At 41.7% G+C, this 19,994-nt stretch overlaps 1 protein-coding gene across 2 annotated transcripts in view; it reads right to left on the bottom strand.

The window, feature by feature from the left end:
* Positions 1–19,994, bottom strand: part of TTL (tubulin tyrosine ligase) — a 44,554-nt gene that overhangs the window by 5,316 nt on the left and 19,244 nt on the right. The window contains exons 4-7 of one of the 2 annotated variants that reach the window (XM_063695707.1): positions 19,729–19,864; positions 17,873–18,142; positions 6,657–6,800; positions 1,797–5,870 (exon numbers count right to left, since the gene is read on the bottom strand). In XM_063695707.1, the coding sequence (XP_063551777.1) occupies positions 5,786–5,870; positions 6,657–6,800; positions 17,873–18,142; positions 19,729–19,864 (635 nt within the window). In that variant the 3' untranslated portion in view covers positions 1,797–5,785. Of the gene's footprint in view, positions 1–1,796; positions 5,871–6,656; positions 6,801–17,872; positions 18,143–19,728; positions 19,865–19,994 lie in introns of those variants that run through there. The other variant, XM_055378279.2, reaches the window with a different exon arrangement.

The raw sequence follows: 19,994 nt of genomic DNA, 5'->3' as shown, positions 1-19,994 counted from the left end.
TGCTCCTGAATAACTACTGGGTACATAACGAAATGAATGCAGAAATAAAGATGTTCTTTGAAACCAATGAGAACAAAGACACAACATACCAGAATCTCTGGGACACATTTAAAGCACTGTGTATACAGAAATTTATAGCACTAAATGCCCACAAGAGAAAGCAGGAAAGATCTAAAATTGACACCCTAACATCACAATTAAAAGAACTAGAGAAGCAAGAGCAAACACATTCAAAAGCTAGCAGAAGGCAAGAAATAACTAAGATCAGAGCAGAACTGAAGGAGATAGAGACACAAAAAACCCTTCAAAAAATCAATGAATCCAGGAGCTGGTTTTTTGAAAAGATCAACAAAATTGATAGACCGCTAGCAAGACTAATAAAGAAGAAAAGAGAGAAGAATCAAATAGACGCAATAAAAAATGATAAAGGGGTTATCACCACTGATCCCACAGAAAGACAAATGGCCATCAGAAAATACTATAAACACCTCTACACAAATAAACTAGAAAATCTAGAAGAAATGGATAAATTCCTGGACACATACACTCTCCCAAGACTAAACAAGGAAGAAGTTGAATACCTGAATAGACCAATAACTGGCTCTGAAATTGAGGCAATAATTAATAGCCTACCAACCAAAAAAAGTCCAGGACCAGATGGATTCACAGCTGAATTCTACCAGAGGTACAAAGAGGAGCTGGTACCATTCCTTCTGAAACTATTCCAATCAACAGAAAAAGAGGGACTCCTCCCTAACTCATTTTATGAGGCCAGCATCATCCTGACACCAAAGCCTGGCAGAGACACAACAAAAAAAAGACAATTTTAGACCAATATCCCTGATGAACATCGACGCAAAAATCCTCAATAAAATACTGGCAAACTAAATCCAGCAGCACATCAAAAAGCTTATCCACCATGATCAAGTGGGCTTCATCCCTGGGATGCAAGGCTGGTTCAACATACGCAAATCAATAAATGTAATCCAGCATATAAACAGAACCAAAGACAAAAACCACATGATTATCTCAATAGATGCAGAAAAGACCTTTGACAAAATTCAACAACCTTCATGCTAAAAACTCTCAATAAACTAGGTATTGATGGGACATATCTCAAAATAATAAGAGCTATCTATGACAAACCCACAGCCAATATCATACTGAATGGGCAAAAACTGGAAGCATTCCCTTTGAAAACTGGCACAAGACAGGGATGCCCTCTCTCACCACTCCTATTCAACATAGTGTTGGAAGTTCTGGCCAGGGCAATCAGGCAGGAGAAAGAAATAAAGGGTATTCAATTAGGAAAAAAGGAAGTCAAATTGTCCCTGTTTGCCGATGACATGATTGTATATTTAGAAAACCCCATCATCTCAGCCCAAAATCTCCTTAAGCTGATAAGCAACTTCAGCAAAGTCTCAGTATACAAAATCGATGTGCAAAAATCACAAGCATTCCTATAAACCAATAACAGACAAACAGAGAGCCAAATCATGAGTGAACTCCCATTCACAATTGCTTCAAAGAGAATAAAATACCTAGGAATCCAACTTACAAGGGATGTAAAGGACCTCTTCAAGGAGAACTACAAACCACTGCTCAACGAAATAAAAGAGGACACAAACAAATGGAAGACCATTCCATGCTCATGAATAGGAAGAATCAATGTTGTGAAAATGGCCATACTGCCCAAGGTAATTTATAGATTCAATGCCATCCCCATCAAGCTACCAATGACTTTCTTCACAGAATTGGAAAAAACTACTTTAAAGTTCATATGGAACCAAAAAAGAGCCCGCATTGCCAAGACAATCCTAAGCCAAAAGAACAAAGCTGGAGGCATCATGCTACCTGACTTCAAACTATACTACAAGGCTACAGTAACCAAAATAGCATGGTACTGGTACCAAAACAGAGATATAGACCAATGGAACAGAACAGAGCCCTCAGAAATAATGTCACACATCTACAACCACCTGATGTTTGACAAACCTGATAAAAACAAGAAATGAGGAAAGGATTCCCTATTTAATAAATGGTGCTGGGAAAACTGGCTAGCCATACACAGAAAGCTGAAACTGGATCCCTTCCTTACACCTTATACAAAAATTAATTCAGGATGCATTAATGACTTAAATGTTAGACGTAAAACCATAAAAACCCTAGAAGAAAACCTAGGCAATACCATTCAGGACATAGGCATGGGAAAGGACTTCATGTCTAAAACACCAAAAGCAATGGCAACAAAAGCAAAAATTGACAAATGGGATCTAATTAAACTAAAGAGCTTCTGCACAGCAAAAGAAACTACCATCAGCAAACAGGCAACCTACAGAATGGGAGAAAATTTTTACAATCTACCCATCTGACAAAGGGCTGATATCCAGAATATACAAAGAACTTAAACAAATTTACAAGAAAAAATCAAACAACCCCATCAAAAAGTGGGCACAGGATATGAACAGACGCTTCTCAAAAGAAGACATTTATGCAGCCAACAGACACATGAAAAAAATGCTCATCACTGGCCATGAGAGAAATGCAAATCAAAACCACAATGAGATACCATCTCACACCAGTTAGAATGGTGATCATTAAAAAGTCAGGAAATAGCAGGTGCTGGAGAAGATGTGGAGAAATAGGAACACTTTTACACTGTTGGTGGGACTGTAAACTAGTTCAACCATTGCAGAAGACAGTGTGGTGATTCCTCAAGGATCTAGAACTAGAAATACCATTTGACCCAGCCATCCCATTACTGGGTATATACCCAAAGGACTATAAATCATGCTGCTATAAAGACACATGCACATGTATGTTTATTGTAGCACTATTCACAATAGCAAAGACTTGGAACCAACCCAAATGTCCATCAATGATAGACTGGATTAAGAAAATGTGGCACATATATACCATGGAATACTATGCAGCCATAAGAAAGGACGAGTTCATGTCCTTTGTAGGGACATGGATGAAGCTGGAAACCATCATTCTGAGCAAACTATCACAGGGATAGAAAACAAAACACTGCATGTTCTCACTCATAGGTGGGAACTGAACAATGAGACCACTTGGACGTAGGATGGGGAACATCACACACCAGGGCCTGTCGTGGGGTTGGGGGAGGGGGGAGGGATAGCATTAGGAGTTATACCTAATGTAAATGATGAGTTAATGGGTACAGCACACCAACATGGCACATGTATACATATGTAACAAACCTGCACATTGTGCACATGTACCCTAGAACTTAAAGTATAATAATAACAAAATGTCAAAAAAATAAAGAAAAGAAAAAACTGGTTGCCACTGTATATACAAATGCTTCAGAAGGCTTTGCACGAAGATAAAGCATTCCCTCAGCAAATACTTACGGAAGGCCTTGCAGGTGAACAAGGCACACAACTGGCAGGGAAGGCAGGCATTTCAAGAGCATGTAAGAGCCACCGTGCATTACAGAGAGGGGCAGGCCCTACCCAGGAAAAGGACCAACTCAGCATAATTGAAGGGACACTGGAGAAGACTCCCCAGTGACAGGGGAAGACTCCCCAGTGACAGAGGAAGACTCCCCAGTGACAGGGGAAGACTCCCCAGTGACAGAGGAAGACTCCCCAGTGACAGGGGAAGACTTTCCAGTGGCAGCTAAGCCAAGACCCAGGGATGAATAGAAGACAGACAGAGAATGGATGACAGGGTAGAAATAAAGAAGAAGGGGCGGATACACACACACACACACACACACACACACACAGACACACACCCACAAACAATTTCTTCTGATGAGTTAATCTGATGGCAGTTAGTGCAATGAAGGAAACTGCAAAGGCTCTGCCTAGAGAAAATCAGAGCTAGGACTGTTCAGAGAAAGCTTCCTCAAGATGTTTTGGTAAAGAAGAAGCCAGCCATGGTAAGGCTGGTGGTGGTGGTGGTAATGGTGGTGGGGATTCCACACACAGGTAACAGAAAGCACAAAGGCCCACTGCAGATAAGAGCAATCAAGGGAAATGGTGACTTGGGATGAAGCTGGAGAGGTGGGTAAGGCAGCGGCCTTGCAGGTGGAGGGAGGAGTCTGGTTTGTGTCCCAGATGCAATGGCAAGTCTGGAGAATGGCATGGTCTGGTGTCGACTTTACACACTGGCTGCTCTGGGAGGATGGATTTCACTGGGGCAAGAGCAGAAGTGCACCCCAGTTAGAAGGCTCCATGCCAAAACCTTCACTATGGTGGAAGACACCCTTTGCAGGGGTGACAGTGCAAATGGAGGGCAAAGGACTCCGGAGGCTAGAGGTACAACCACAGGGCCCTGATGGGCAGGACTTGAGGGGAAGGGAAGGCAGAGGCAGGATCACTGTCAGGTTCGAGCTTAGTCTCTGGGGGGAGCAGGGGGTGGTGACCGACCAAGATGGGTAAGTCTGGGAGGCAGACGGGAGACATTCTGGCAGGGAAGGCAGGTGCAGATACTAGTCTGCATCTCTGGGCTGTGATGTAATTTGGTAATTTCAAAATCATGAAGTTGGATGAGATCACATACACAGAGAGGAGACAAACACCCAGGCCTAAGACCAGAGGCACTGGATGAAGAAGACGGAGTCCAGCTTGCCCACACCTCACCAGGCAAGCCTGCCCAGCACCACGTGTCCAGCCACGACAGGAGAGCAGCTCAGCGAGTGCTGTCAGTTGCCTCGAATGCTGCTGACAGGTCCAAGGGGGTGGGGACAGAAAGAGGCTGCTGGAGGTGGCAATAAGGACTTGGTTGGGGACCTGCAAAGAACAGTTTCTGTGAGGCAATCAGGATGGGAGCCAGCCTGGAATGGACTGGAACATGGATGGGAACAGAGGAACAGAAGACAGCTTGTGCAGAAGCTGCTCTCCAGAAGCTTGGCTGTGAAGGGAACTGGAGAAGGCGTGATCATTGGAACAGGATGTGGCATCAGGGGAGGACATCTTTTTGAATAGTTGGGAAAATCTGCTGGGACTGCATATGCTGACAAGAATTATGCATCAGAGAGGGAAAAAGGTGACAATGTTAACTGCCAGATGAGAGGACAGGAGCGGGAGGAGGATAAGGTCTAGAGCACCATGGAGGGACAAACCCCTGATAGGAAAGGACAGTGGGTGAGACTGGGCACACCACTGTTGATTTGGTGAGGGAAGGTGCGGAGCCCTGCCTTATTCTGCCCTTAGCCCATCTAACTTGCGTTTGGCCTTCAGATCTCAGTTCCAACATCACTTCCCATCGTGGGCCCTTGGCTCAGTTACATTACCTTTCAACATCCTTTGTTCTCCATTGAAGCACTTGTCCTCGCTTGTAATTGACATCTGCCTGGTATCTGTCTGCTCACAGTCTCTCCCCACGAAAGGTAGGGCCTGTGTCTCTCTTTGCTCCCCACTGTGAACCCGTGGCCTCATACAGAGCCTGGCCAGGTAGGCAGCACCTAATAAGCACTTATCGGCTGCAGAGACTGATGAACAAGATGGAATCATGCAATCATGCCTGTCGTAACCATCAGGCAATGGCAAAGGCCTAGCTTCTAAGTAAAGAACAACTTTGGTGTGTTGACATCCTCCCTTGCAGGTACAGGACTTTCTCTTAAACATTTTGAAAAATCACTCAATTTCTTCAAGATGTAGATGGGAACCACGAAAGGGTCTTGACATGATGAAAGAGGATCTTCAGAAGAACCCTCAGCACAAGTCCGAGTGACTTTCCCTGACACGTAAGGCCTTCCACAGAAGGTCCTCTCTTACCTTCCTTCCTCCTTAATGACTCCATGACGCTCATGCTACAACCAGCCTTCTCCCGAGAGAAGCAGAAGTTCCAGAGAGCAGGTTCTCAGGAGCTTCTGTTCCTCTGGGCATCTCCCAGACCTGCAGAGCCCGGGACAGGGTGAGAGCCCACAGGACGCTGCACCTCTTTTGGAAGACTCTCCCCACCAACCTTTGGTGCAGCGGAACCCTCTTTTCTTGCACCCCAGCTCCAGACCCCCCATGTCTAAGATGCCTTCTCTGACTCCTTCCTGCCTCAGGAGGCTCTGAACTTCTGGGTCGCCACATCATAGGATCCTGCTCACTCAGCTTGTCACACGGGTCTCTCTGGCAGTAATGAACTTTAACACTCTCATGGCATCTCCCACCCACCTGAGCACAGGCTATCTGCTTACATTTTTTACTTTTGAGACAGGGTCTCTCTGTCACCCAGGCTGCAATGCAGTGGTGCAGTCATGGCTCACTGCAGCCTCAACCTCCCAGGCTCAAGTGATCCTCCCACCTCAGCCTCCCGAGCAGCTGGGACTATAGGCACACAGCACCATGCCTGACTAATTTCTGTATTTTTTGTAGAGATGGGGTTTTGCCATGCTGCCCAGGCTGGTCTTGAACTCCTGGGCTCAGACAGTCTACCTGTCTTGGCCTCCCAAAGTGCTGGGATTACAAGCATGAGCTACCACACTGGGCCTATCTGGTTACAATACACGGGGAAATAGGAAAGGAAGTGACTCAGCAAAGCCCCCTGCCAGACAGAGTCCTCCCAAGGGTCTCCTATCACTGTGGCATCCTCCCTCACAGCAGTCAAAGTGACTACACTTGTACCCACAGACTATCCCAACTGCAGAACCAACTTCCCACTTGTAAAAACACAATGACGTGCAGGCTTACTGAGCACATGCAGGGGCACCGTTGACCTCAATGAGCCACACCTTCAGCTCCTCATCGACCATGAAGTCAAAGCCGAAGAGCTGGAAGCTCTGGTAAGGGAGGTGCTTGGTGCTAATGGCAGGCTCCACGCTCAGGAGGCAGTTCCTATGAGGCAGGAGGGGAAATGCTCATTAGAACAGGGCGGTCAAAGGAGAAGGAAGACATGAGGTGTGCTTGAAAGATTTTATATGAGATGAATACAAATATCAGCTTATCAGCTTAAATTCTCTGTTTCCTTTTTTTTTTTTTTTTTTTTTGAGACGGAGTTTTGCTCTTGTTGCCCAGGCTGGAGTGCAATGGCATGATCTTGGCTCATGGCAACCTCCGCCTCCTGGGTTCAAGAGATTCTCCTACTTCAGCCTCCCGAGCAGCTGGGATTACAGGCATGCGCCACCACACCCAGCTAATTTTGTATTTTCAGTAGAAACAGGGTTTCTCCATGTTGGTCAGGCTGGTCTCGAACTCCCGACCTCAGGTGATCCACCCACCTCGGCCAGGCTGGTCTCGAACTCCCGACCTCAGGTGATCCACCCACCTCGGCCTCCCAAAGTGCTGGGATTACAGGTGCAAGCCACCACCCGGCCTAATTCTCTCTTTTCAACTTATTACCATTAGGTTATTCAAGAGAATGTTACTTATCAAGCATTTGTTAGAAAACTCTGCAACCACTCGTGCTCTTCCAGGCAAAAGCCACTTTCCCATGTCTCAAGAAGCTGTAGAGTGCCGAGTCATTGTGGCCTCTGTAAATGAAGATTCTTCCAACAGCTGGGCTGCTGCCATGTTTGTTTATAACACATAAAACATTTCCATGTATTTTTGCCATGTAAAGAGTGGACTGCCCTTTCGTGAAGGGCAGGATTTGCAAAAAAAAAAAAAAAAACATGTTGACCTCACGATGTCACTAGTTCTAGTTCCAATGGCAAATTATTGCTAATTAAAAGATTTAAGAGCTATACATGTTGAAACTAAATGTTGAAATGTAGAAGTATTATTAGCAACAATGAATGGAAAAATGGCAGGATTTTAGTGACACAGAAAAAAAGTTGAAGGTGTATCTCGGAAATACAATGAACAAGTACATGATGTCTCAGGTCAGACCAAAATCTTGGACAAGTGATTGTTCAATGAGATAATTACATAAGGAACTTGTCATAACTCCTGGAACCTAGGAAGCATTTAATAAATGTTACTGTTATGAACAATTTTTCATCATATTTCATTATGAGAACCATATATCTATTATTTAGGAATAATAAATACCTCTTATCTACAACTATCCCAGAAAACCTATGCCATTTCTGTTTTATAAAGATCTTCCCTGATTTTTCACCCAACTGAATGCTGGGGCAAAATATTTCTCTCAGTAAATAAAATGTGCTACAATGACTCTGGGGTACCAGAGATAACTGTCCTTCTACACAGCTGTGTATTTGGAAGGAAAAAGATACAGGGGCCAGCCGGGCGCGGTGGCTCACGCCTATAATCCTACCACTTTGGGAGGCCGAGGCGGGTGGGTAACCTGAGGTCAGGAGTTCGAGAGCAGCCTGACCAACATGGCAAAACCCCATCTCTACTAAAATTACAAAAATTAGCCAGGCATAGTGGCAGGTGCCTATAATCCCAGCTACTCCAGACGCTGAGGCAGGAGAATTGCTTGAACACAGGGGGCAGAGGTTGCAGTGAGCTAAGACTGTGCCACTTCACTCCAGCCTGGGTGAAAGAGCAAAATTCTGTCTCAAAAAAAAAAAAAGAAAAAGAAAAAGAAAAAGATACAGGGTACTGCCGTCCATGTGACTAACTCTAAGACGTAGCTCTAGATGCAGGTTTTGACTCATGACTTTAATAAAGAACTGAGGCCTTTGTGAACTTGGAGCCAGGGTCAATCCTCCTCCCTCAGCCCTCCACAAACTTCAATCTCCTTTTCTTTTTTCCTAAAAAGAAAAATATTTTAATTGATACATTTAAACCTTTAAAAACTATTTTGGCTTAAATGGTTCTTTTAAGATGAGTCATTTAAAAACTAATTATAATAAAAATTTCTTCTCCCATTCATGTTCAACCTGAATTGACAAGCACACATCACATTAAAAAAAAAAAAATCCCTGTTCTACACAAGAATACCCTTAACTTTTGCTTTAATTAAAATACTCTTGGCTGGGCGAGGTGGCTCACACCTGTAATCCCAGCATATTGGGAGGCCAAGGCAGATGGATCACTTGAGATCAGGAGTTTGAGACCAGCCTGACCAACATGGTGAAACCCTGGCTCTCTACTTAAAAAAAAAAAAAAATATTAGTTGGCTGTGGTGGCGCATGCCTGTAATCCCAGCAACCCAGCAACTCAGGAGGCTGAGGCAGGAGAATCGCTTGAACATGGGAGGCAGAGGTTGCAGTGAGCCAAGGCTGCAGTGAGCCGAGATCATGTCACTGCACTCCAGCCTGGGAAACAGAGCGAGACCCTATCTCCAAAAAAAAAGCAGGAGACAGGGTCTCACTCTGTCGCCCAGGCTGGAGGGCAGGCGCCCAATCATGGCTCACTGCAGTCAGCCTTGACCTCCCCGAGCTCAAGCGATCCTCCCAATTCAGGCTTCCGAAGTAGCTGGGACTACAAGCTCGCACCACCACACCCTGCTAATTTTTTTTGTAACTTTTGGAGACAGAGGTTTGCCATGTTGCCCAGGCTGGTCTTGAACTCCTGGGCTGAAGTGATCTGCCTGCCTCAGCCTCCCAAAGTGCTGGGATTAGAGGCATGAGCCACCGTACTTAGCCTGTTTTAATTAGAATATTCTTTAAAATATTATAATTAAGGAAGATTTAAAAGTTTAACAGATGCTTATGGTAAAAAAGAGAGAGAGAAAAAAATACTAAAATATAAAATGGGGGCTGGGCACAGTGGCTCATGCCCGTAATCCCAGCACTTTGGGAGGCTGAGGGAGGCAGATCACTTGAGGTCAGGAGTTCAAAACCAGCCTAGCCAACATGGTGAAACCTCGTCTCTACTAAACATACAAAAAATTAGCACTGAGTGGTGGCACATGCCTGTAATCCCAGCTAGTCGGGAGGCTAAGGCAGGAGAATTGCTCAAACCCGGGAGGCAGAGGTTGAAATGAGATGAGATTGCACCACTGCACTTCAGCCTGGGTGATAGACCAAGACTCTGTCTCAAAAAAATAAGATAAAATAAAATTGAAAGAAGTATTACATTCCAACATAAAGAAAAACCTGAGAATCAGAAGCAAATCAAAACCAATTTTTTTTTTTTTTTTTTTTTTTGCTGAAAGCTCAAGATTAATAATACACTTTAAAGGATTTTTCTCCCTTATCAGAGACTTATACAGTGCATCTTTTTTTGGCTGGAGTGGGAAGTTAGGGGGAGGCTAGCTGGAAGGAAAGAAAACCTGAGAGCTGCTGGGAGCATTTATAGCACCACAGCAGCAACACTCTGAACAGCAATGAACAATGCGGAAAGGATGCCGCAAACTTCCAATAAAGCTTTTGCCTAAAATAGGAATTCTTTTTCCAGCACACTTGATTTATCTGGTGTCAGAATTCCAACCACCTATATTCCCTGAAGAAATGGGACTCCAAGCCCTGTAATTATTCTACTGGGCTCTACGTGAGAATACAGTAAGGAAAAAGTCTCAGTCATTGTGACAGGGTAGCATTGACATGGTGGATGGTAGAACAATGGGACAGAATGGAGATCATAGAACAGACCCTCACATAAATGGCCACCTGATTGATTGATTGATTTCTGAGATGGAATCTTGCTCTGTTGCTCAGGCTGGAGTGCAGTGATGCGATCTTGGCTCACTGCAACCTCCACCTCCCGGGTTCAAGCAATTCTCCTGCCTCAGCCTCCCAAGTAGCTGGGATTACAGGCATATGCCACCATGCCTGGCTAATTTTTGTAATTTTAGTAGAGACAGGGTTTCACCATATTGGCCAGGCTGGTCTTGAACTCCTGACCTTGTGATCCACCCACCTTGGTCTCCCAAAGTGCTAGGATTACAGGTGTGAGCCACTGTGCCCAGCCAGCCACCTGATTTGTAACAAAGACACACCACAATGCAGCGGGGAAAGGACAAGTGGCCCTGGGTCAATGGGATATCCTTGTGGAAAGACATGAAACTTGATATATAACAACTTCAGATAGATTATAGTTCTAAAATATAAGAGATAAAACCCAGATGTCTACCAACTACAGAAGGAATAAACTGAAATATTTACACAATGGAATATTACACAGTAATAAAAAGGATAAACTACTGTTATGTGCAATAACATGGATGAATGCCACAGATGTAACACTGGGAAAAGCTGAACATAAAACAAGAAATATGGTATAATTCCATTTACATAAAGTTTAAGAACAAGCAAAATGAATCTAAGGTGATAAAAGTCAGAAAAGTGGCTGTCTTTGGCAGGGTATTTATTTATTTATTTATTTATTTATTTATTTTGAGATGGAGTCTCGCTGTGTTGCCCAGGCTGGAGTGCAGTGGCGTGATCTTGGGTCACTGCAAGCTCCACCTCCCGGGTTCAAGCAAATCTCCTTCCTCAGCCCCCTGAGTAACTGGGACTACAGGCGCCCACCACCACGCCCGGCTAATTTTTGTATTTCTTAGTAGAGACGAGGTTTCACCATGTTAGCCAGGATGATCTCAATCTCCTGACCTTGTGATCTGCCTGCCTCGGCCTCCCAAAGTGCTGGGATTACAGGCGTGAGCCACCGCACCTGGCCTGGCAGGGAATACATGTTTTGAGGGAGTTCAAAGGAGTCTTCTGGGATGCTGTAAATGTTTTATATTTTTATGTATATCACAGCTAGATGAGTACATGCATAACTGAAAACTCACCAGACTGTACACTTTGTGGATGTTACACCTCATTTAAAAAATCTTTACTAGACTTAGTAAACTGTAGTAAGTGAACACTAATGCTAAAATACTACTTCCAGGCATATTTAGAAATAAGACCAAGAGAAAAAAGAGACAATAGAAACAGACCTAAAAGTCAGGAGCTGACAAACTTTTTCTATAAAGGGCCAGACAGTAAATATTTTAGGTTTTACAGGATATGTACCACCTCTGTTGCATATTCTCATTTTTACAATCTTTAATATATAAAAAACATTCTTTGCCCACAGACCTTACAAAAACAAGCTATAGGCCATATGCAGCCCATACACAGGGCATACTCTGGATTACTCTGCCATGGGTAATCTAGATTTTGGAGTTATCAGATAAGGATGTTAAAGAATTGCCATTATCTTCAAGAAAATATGAGGCAAGTGGGAGAATTTCATAAGACAACTATAATATGAAAAAAAGAAACAAATGGAAATTTCAGAACTAAAAAGCACGCTAACTAAAATCAAGAACTCAATAGGTGAGTTTAACAGCAGCTTTTAAAAGCTCTTACCTTGTAAAAATTGTTAATAGGTTTTAATAGATAAAGAAAGGATTAGCAAACAAAGATGTCAGACGAAAAGAATGAGTACAACCATGGAGAGATAAAATGATACAAAAATGCCATAAAAGTGTGAGAAACAGTGAAAAGCATTAACAATCATGTAATTAGAGACCTAGAAGAAGAGGAGAATGGATGAAAAGACACAACTGAAAGTATAATGTCCATGAATATTCCAAAACTGGTAAAAGATATCGAGCCATGGTGCAAGAAGCACTATGAACCCAAATGCAGGAATATGTACAAAGAAAACTACACACATCTCATAGTAAAATTTATAAAAACCAATGTAAAGGAATCTCAAAAATAGAGAAAAGATACATTAAGAGCAATACTAAGATTTCACCTGACTTCTCAGCAGAAAAGATGGAAGCCAGAATACAATGGTATGCAACCTTCAGAGTGGGAAAAGAAATTAACTGCTTATCTAGAAATCTATGTCCAGAGCAAATGTCCTTTAAAACAAAAAGACAAAATATATTTTCAGACAAATAATAACTAATTTATCACAGCAGACTTTACTTAAAAACTACTAAAAATTAGTTTTTTTTTTTTTGAAACAGAGTCTCGCTCTGTCACCCAGGCTGGAGTGCAGCAGCACAATTTTGGCTCACTGCAACCTCCACCCCTCAGGTTCAAGCTATTCTCCTACCTCAGCCTCCCGAGTAGCTGCGACCACAGGTGTGCACCACCATGCCCAGCTAATTTTGCATATTTTGGTAGAGATGGGGTTTCAGCATGTATCAGGCTGGTCTTGAACTCCTGACCTCAAGTGATCGGCCCACCTCAGCCTCCCAAAGTATTGGGATTACAGGTGTGAGGTACCGCGCCTGGCCTAAAAATGAGTTTCTTAACAATAAGGAAAATAATCCTAGATAAAAGCAAGCAAATGCAGGAAAGGAAGAGAAACAACATAAATGGTCAAAATGTGGGGAACTCTAAATGAATATTAACTATCTATAATCATAGGAATGCTGTCTTGTGAGTTTAAAATATATGTAATATTAATTATTCCCCATGTACCCACCATCCACTATCTTTAAGCCTCTTCCCTGTGTCCCTTCTGCTTTCCTTCTAGGGATAGGAATAACCACTATTTTGAATTTTATGTTTATCACTTCTTCATTTTGCTTTACATTTTTACCATACATGTGTATTCAGCTAAATAAAACATTATTTAATTTTACTTGTTTTTTAACTTATGTAAGTGAAATAAATTTGTATGCATCTTCTATATAGCTTGTATTTTTGCATTTTTTTGCTTAATATTATTTGTATAAACATTTATATTTATATTTGTATAAATATTTATACTTGTATAAATATTTATACTTGTATAAATATTTATATTTGTATAAATATTTATACTTGTATATTTATATTTGTATAAATATTTATACTTGTATATTTATATTTGTATAAATATTTATATTTATATGGGTGTAAATCCAGTGAAAATACCCTTCAGGAAGATGGTGAAATAAACACATTCTCAGATGACAGAAAACTAAGAGGATTTATCAGCAGCAAAACTGTTCTAAAAGAAATGCATAAGAGAGAGAGTCAGAACTTTAAAACTTAAGGAAGTATATGGGTAAATATAAAAACTCTAAAAGAAATGCTTAAGTCTGAAGGGAAATGATACCAGAGAGAATCTCAGAACTTCACAACTGAAGGAAAAACAAAAGTAGTATCTAGGTAAATATAAAAGAATATTTTTCTCCTTTTATAAAGTGGATTTCTTATAGACAGTATAGAGTTTTGTTTTATAGTTTAAAAATAATCCAATCTGATAATCTATCATACCTGTGCAAATATATATATAAAACTGTTGATAGCAAAAATAATAACATTATGTGGTAGAGATTTCAATGTGTAGATATATACTTATGACAACTATAACAGAGGGCAAGAGTTAGTGAACTATGTTATAAGGTTTTTGCATTTTATTTGAAGTGGTAAATTATTAACTCTAAGAAGGCTGTGAAATAATTGATATGTATACTGTAATTCCTAGAGCAAGCACTAAAAAAAAAAAGCACTAAAAAAAAATAAAAGAAGACATAGCGCCAAATACTCAACAAGAAAATTAAAATAAAACTCTAAAAATATTTCACATAATTAAAAAGAAGATGGGAAAAAGAGACACAAAAAAACAAAAACAAAAACTACAATAAAGGAGGGGACAGACAACAAATAATAAGATGGCAGATGTGAGTCCAATACAATAATTACATTATATTTAAGTGGTATAAACACACCAATTAAATGACAATGATTATCATATTGGATTAAAATTAAAATACAGGGCCGGGCGAGATGGCTCACGCCTGTAATCCCAGCACTTTGGGAGGCTGAGGCGGGCGGATCACCTGAGGTCGGAAATTCCAGACCAGCCTGACCAACATGGAGAAACCTCATCTCTACTAAAAATACAAAATTAGGCCAGGCGTGGTGGCTCATGCCCGAAATCCCAGCACTTTGGGAGGCCAAGGTGGACAGATCACGAGGTCAGGAGATCGAGACCATCCTGGCTAAGACGATGAAACCCTGTCTCTACTAAAAATGCAAAAAATTAGCCGGGCATGGTGGCGGGCGCCTGTAGTCCCAGCTATTTGGGAGGCTGAGGCAGAAGAATGGCGTGAACCTGCGAGGCAGAGCTTGCAGTGAGTGGAGATTGCACCACTGCACTCCAGCCTGAGTGACAGAGTGAGACACTGTCTCAAAAAAAAAAAATAATACAAAATTAGCTGAGCGTGGTGGCACATGCCTGTAATCCCAGCTACTTAGGAGGCTGAGGCAGGAGAATCACTTGAACCCGGGAGGCAGAGGTTGCAGTCAGCCATGATCGCGCCACTGCACTCTAGTCCGGGCAACAAGAGTGAAACTCCGTCTCAAATAATAATAATAATAATAATAATAATAAAATACAAATACAAAACCCAACTATATGCTGTCTACCAGAAAACTACTTTAAATATAGAATATAATACCTAGGGACAGTATAGAATAGAATAGAATAGAATAGAATAGAATAGAATAGAATAGAATAGAATAGAATAGAATAGAATAGAATAGAATAGAATGAAAATAAAAGGATGGAAACATACTCCAAACATGGAGACATACCATGGAAACATTAATCAAAAGAAAGCTAGATTGGTTATATAAAAATTAGATAAATAAATAAGAAATACTGGCTGGGCATGGTGGCTCACGCCTGTAATCCTAGCACTCTGGGAGGCTGAAGTGTGTAGATTGCTTGAGCCCAGGAGTTCGAGACCAGCCTGGGCAACATGGTGAAACCCTGTCTCTACAAAAAAAAAAAAAATACAAAAATTAGCCGGGCATGATAGCATGTGCCTGTAGTCCCAGCTGCTCAGGAGGCTGAGGTGGGAGGATGGCTTGAGCCTGGGAGGCGGAGGCTGCAGTTTGCCAAGATCATGCCCCTGAACTCCAGCCTGGGCGACAGAGTCAGACCATCTCAAAAAAAAAAAAAAGAAAGAAAAAAAAAAGAAAAGAAAACTACATAACGACAAAAGAGTCAATTCCCAAAGAAGAGATAACAATCCTAAATATATATGCATCTAATAACAGATCATCAAAAGACATGAAGCAAAAACAGATAAAATTGAAAGGAGACATATACAAATCCATAATTATACTTGTAGACTTCAGTGCCTCTCTTTTCAATAATAAATAGAACAAACATCGCTTCTCGGCCTTTTGGCTAAGATCAAGAGTAATAAATAGAACAAGCAGAATAAGGCCAGGTGCAGTGGCTCATGTCTGTAATCCCAGCACTTTGAGAGGCCAAGATGGGAGAATTGCTTGAGCCCAGGAGTTCGAGACCAGCTTGGGCAACAGGGCAAAACCCTGTCTCTACAAAAAAAATACAAAAATCAGGTGGGTCTGGTGGCATGCACCTGTAGTCCCAGCTACCTAGGCTACTTACGCTTGAGCCCAGGAGGTTAAGGCTGCAGCGAACCATGTTTGTGCCACTGCATTCCAGCCTGGGAAACAAAGTAAGACCTTGTCTCAAAAAACATAAAAATAAAAAACAACACTCTGCCCAATTATAACCAAGTACACATTCTGTTAGTGCACATAGAACATTAAAAGACCTTCTGGGCTATGGAACAAACCTTAGCAACTTTTAAAGATGAAACCAGACAAAGTCTCTTCCTGACCTAATATCTGGATATTAAACAAAAATTTCTAAATCACATGAATCAAAGATAAAATTATAGGGGAAATTAGAAAATATTTTAATAAAATGGAAATGAAAACATAGCAAAATCTGTGGGATTCTGCTAATGCAATATTTAGAGGGAAACTGATAAAGGGAAACTGAGACATGCTTTTATTTTTTTAAAAAAGAAATATCTCAACCATCCTGACCAACATGGAGAAACCCCATCTCTCCTAAAAATACAAAATTAGCCGGGCGTGGTGGCACATGCCTGTAATCCCAGCTACATGGGAGGCTGAGGCAGGAGAATCACTTGAACCCAGGAGACGGAGGTTGCAGTGAGCCGAGATCGTGCCATTGCACTCCAGCCTGGGCAATAAGAACAAAATTCTATCTCAAAAAAAAAAGAAATATCTCAAATCAATTATTTAAACTTTCACCTTAAAAACTGGAATAGGCTGGGCATGGTGGCTCACACCTATAATCCCAGCACTCTGGGAGACCAAGATGGGAGGGCTGCTTGAGTCCAGGAGCTTGAAACCAGCCTGGGCAAGACAGTGAGACCCAATTCTACAAAAAATTAAAAAATTAGCCAGGCACAGTGGTGTACACCTGTAGTCCCAGCTACTTGGGAGGCTGAGACAGGAAGATCCCTTGAGCCTAAAAGTTTGAAGCAGCAGTGAGCTATGATCACACCACTGTACTCCAGCCTAGGCAATAAAATGAGACACCATCTCTTAAAAAACAAACAAAAAGCACAACTAGAAAAAGAGTAAATTATATCCTCCAAAAAGCAAAAGGAAGAGAATGATAAAGTGCATAAATCAAAGAAGCTGAAAAGAAAAACAACAGAGAAAACCAATAAAACCAAAAGCTAATTTTTTGAAAAGACTGATAAAATTGATAAATGTTTAGTCAATCTGTCCAAGCAAAATAGAGGGAAAATATAAATTAGCCGGGCATGGTGGCTTATGCCTGTAATCCCAGCACTTTGGGAGGCCGAGGGGGGTAGATCACCTGAAGTCAAGAGTTCGAGACCAGACTGACCAACATGGAGAAACCCCGTCTCTACTAAAAATACAAAATTAGCCCAGCGAGGTGGCACATGCCTGTAATCCCAGCTACTTGGGAGGCTGAGGCAGGAGAATCACTTGAACCCAGGAGGTGGAGGTTGTGGTGAGCCGAGATCGCACCACTGCACTCCAGCCTGGGCAACAAGAGCAAAACCCTGCCTCAAAAAAAAAAAAATAAATAAATATATATATATATATATATATATATATATATATATATATATATATACACACATACACACACACATATAACCATTATCAGAAATGAAAGAGGAGACATCATTACAGAACCTGCAGACATTAAAAGGAAAATAAAGGAATATTACAAAAAATTTTTGCCCATAAATTAGACAACTTATATGAAGCAATTCTTTGAAAGGCATAGACGCCAAAGCTCCTTCAAGAAGAAACACGTAATCCAAAAAGATACAATTAAGTTACCTTATTATATGTTTGATTTGTAGTAAGATACTACTTTCTAGGGTAATGTTCAAAGCACTTGTTAGGTACTGATTGAACTCCTTGAAGAACATTTCATTTCCTTCTTCATACTTCCCGTAGTTCTTTGAATACTCTTTTTGAATGCAGTGATTGGTCAAATGGCAGGTTTTGTCTTGGAAATTATCAACATGATATGGTTCTGAGGCAGTCCGAAGCACACCCTCTCTATAGAGGTAGATATTATACTGATGATCCACCAAGACCCAGCTTCTGCAATTCAACAAAAACACTGCTTTACTCAAGTCATCCAAAGTTTCTGCATATTATATACATCAATCCCCACATCTTGACTTCTTTTATGGGGTAGGTAAGGAGTGGGAGGCAACTAGGGAAGGAGGAAGTTTCTAAAACTATAAAAGGCATGTTATGATTTAGCTAAGATAGTGAGTTATCACTACAATGAGGCAAACAAAACATTTTACCATAAATAACAGGGAAATTTTGATCAAAAGATAAAGCATTTTGAAGAGATTCAGACGATTTTTTTTTTTTTTTGAGATGGAGTTTTGCTTTTGTTGCCCAGGCTGGAGTGCAATGGTGTGATCTCGGCTCACTGCAACCTCCGCCTTCCGGGTTCAAGCAATTCTCCTGCCTCAGCCTCCTCAGTAGCTGGGATTACAGGCGCATGCCACCACGCCCGGGTGATTTTTGTATTTTTTGTAGAGACAGGGTTTCACCATGTTAGCCAGGCTGGTCTCAAAATACTGACATCAGGTGATCCACCCACCTTGGCCTCTCAAAGTGCTGGGATTACAGGCATGAGCCACCACACCAAGCCCTGGATGGGTTGGATTTTAAGGTTAACCTATGAAACCTCCATTTGTTATGTCTCCTCTTTGAGTAATCTTAAAGAGTGTTCCTCCTGAAGATGATCTGACATAGGGTTGATGTTCAAGAAGCGACAAATCGTTATGAAGCAATCAAGGAGACAGAGTCCTTGGCAAGGAGCTGACAGCAAGGCCAAGGGTAAGTTGGAGAGGGAGGGCTGTTTAGCTTTAGAATGCACCACACAACCTCTTTCTCCATGCCAAGCCCTTTGCTCAGAAACTTAAAATCCCCTGAGGTGTGGTCATAAAATCCACAGAGTGGGACACAAACAATGAAGTGAGGAGAAATTATTTGGCAAGGTTGCACAACCTGTTGTGTCTGAATTACGTGTTCCATGCACATCTCTCAGTTTATTCCATGAGCAAGACCATACATTTATATTCATTTCTTTGAATCCACAAGTCATTTTCATAGAAAAGATTTTTTTTTTTTTTTTTTTTTTGGACACAGGAGTCTCACTCTGTTACCCACGCTGGAGCGCAATGGTGCAATCTCAGCTCACTGCAACCTCCCCTCCCTGGTTCAAGTGATTCTCCTTCCTCAGCCTCCTGAGTAGATGGGATTACAGGTGCCTGCCACCATGCCTGGCTAATTTTGTATTTTTACTAGAGACGGGGTTTCACCATGTTGGCCAGGCTGGTCTCGAACTCCTGACCTCAGGTGATCCATCCACCCTGGCCTCCCAAAGTGCTGGGATTACAAGCGTGAGCCACTGTGCCCAGCCAGAAAAGAATATTTTTTAAAAAAGAAAATCCATAATCGTAGTAACATTTTCTAGATGGAAAAAACAAGAAAGAAAAATAGAAAATTAGGTACAGAAGGTAAGTTCCATTCAGCTGTGCTCAATTTTGGTAACATATTAAACATGGTCAAACGCTTCCTCATATTCCATGTCCCCCTTCCCACCACATACCATGGCAGTTTTTTCAGATGAATAAAAACAAAAGCTATGGACATGAATGCATTACCGAATGTCAAACTTGCGATGACCTGGCTCAAGCAGCAGAGGGTGCTCAAGATATTTCTGGATCACGTGCACTTGGCCCTGGTTGTCTATGAAATCGAGAAGCTCTGAAGCCTCTGAGGAGATGAGAATGCCTTCACCTAACACGGAAAAAGCAAAAGACAAACCAATCCAATTCAAACTAAGAGCTCTCTATAAAGCCAGAAAGGAAATACGAACAGCAAAAACCCCACAAGAGGCTTTCAATGTCCTGCTCACCTTTTTCCCTCC

This window comes from Gorilla gorilla, chromosome 12 (genome assembly GCF_029281585.2).
Source record: "Gorilla gorilla gorilla isolate KB3781 chromosome 12, NHGRI_mGorGor1-v2.1_pri, whole genome shotgun sequence".
Taxonomy (NCBI): Eukaryota; Metazoa; Chordata; class Mammalia; order Primates; family Hominidae; genus Gorilla; species Gorilla gorilla.
The sequence above is the reverse complement of the archived record's forward strand: the minus strand, read 5'-3'. Positions and strand labels throughout refer to the sequence as shown.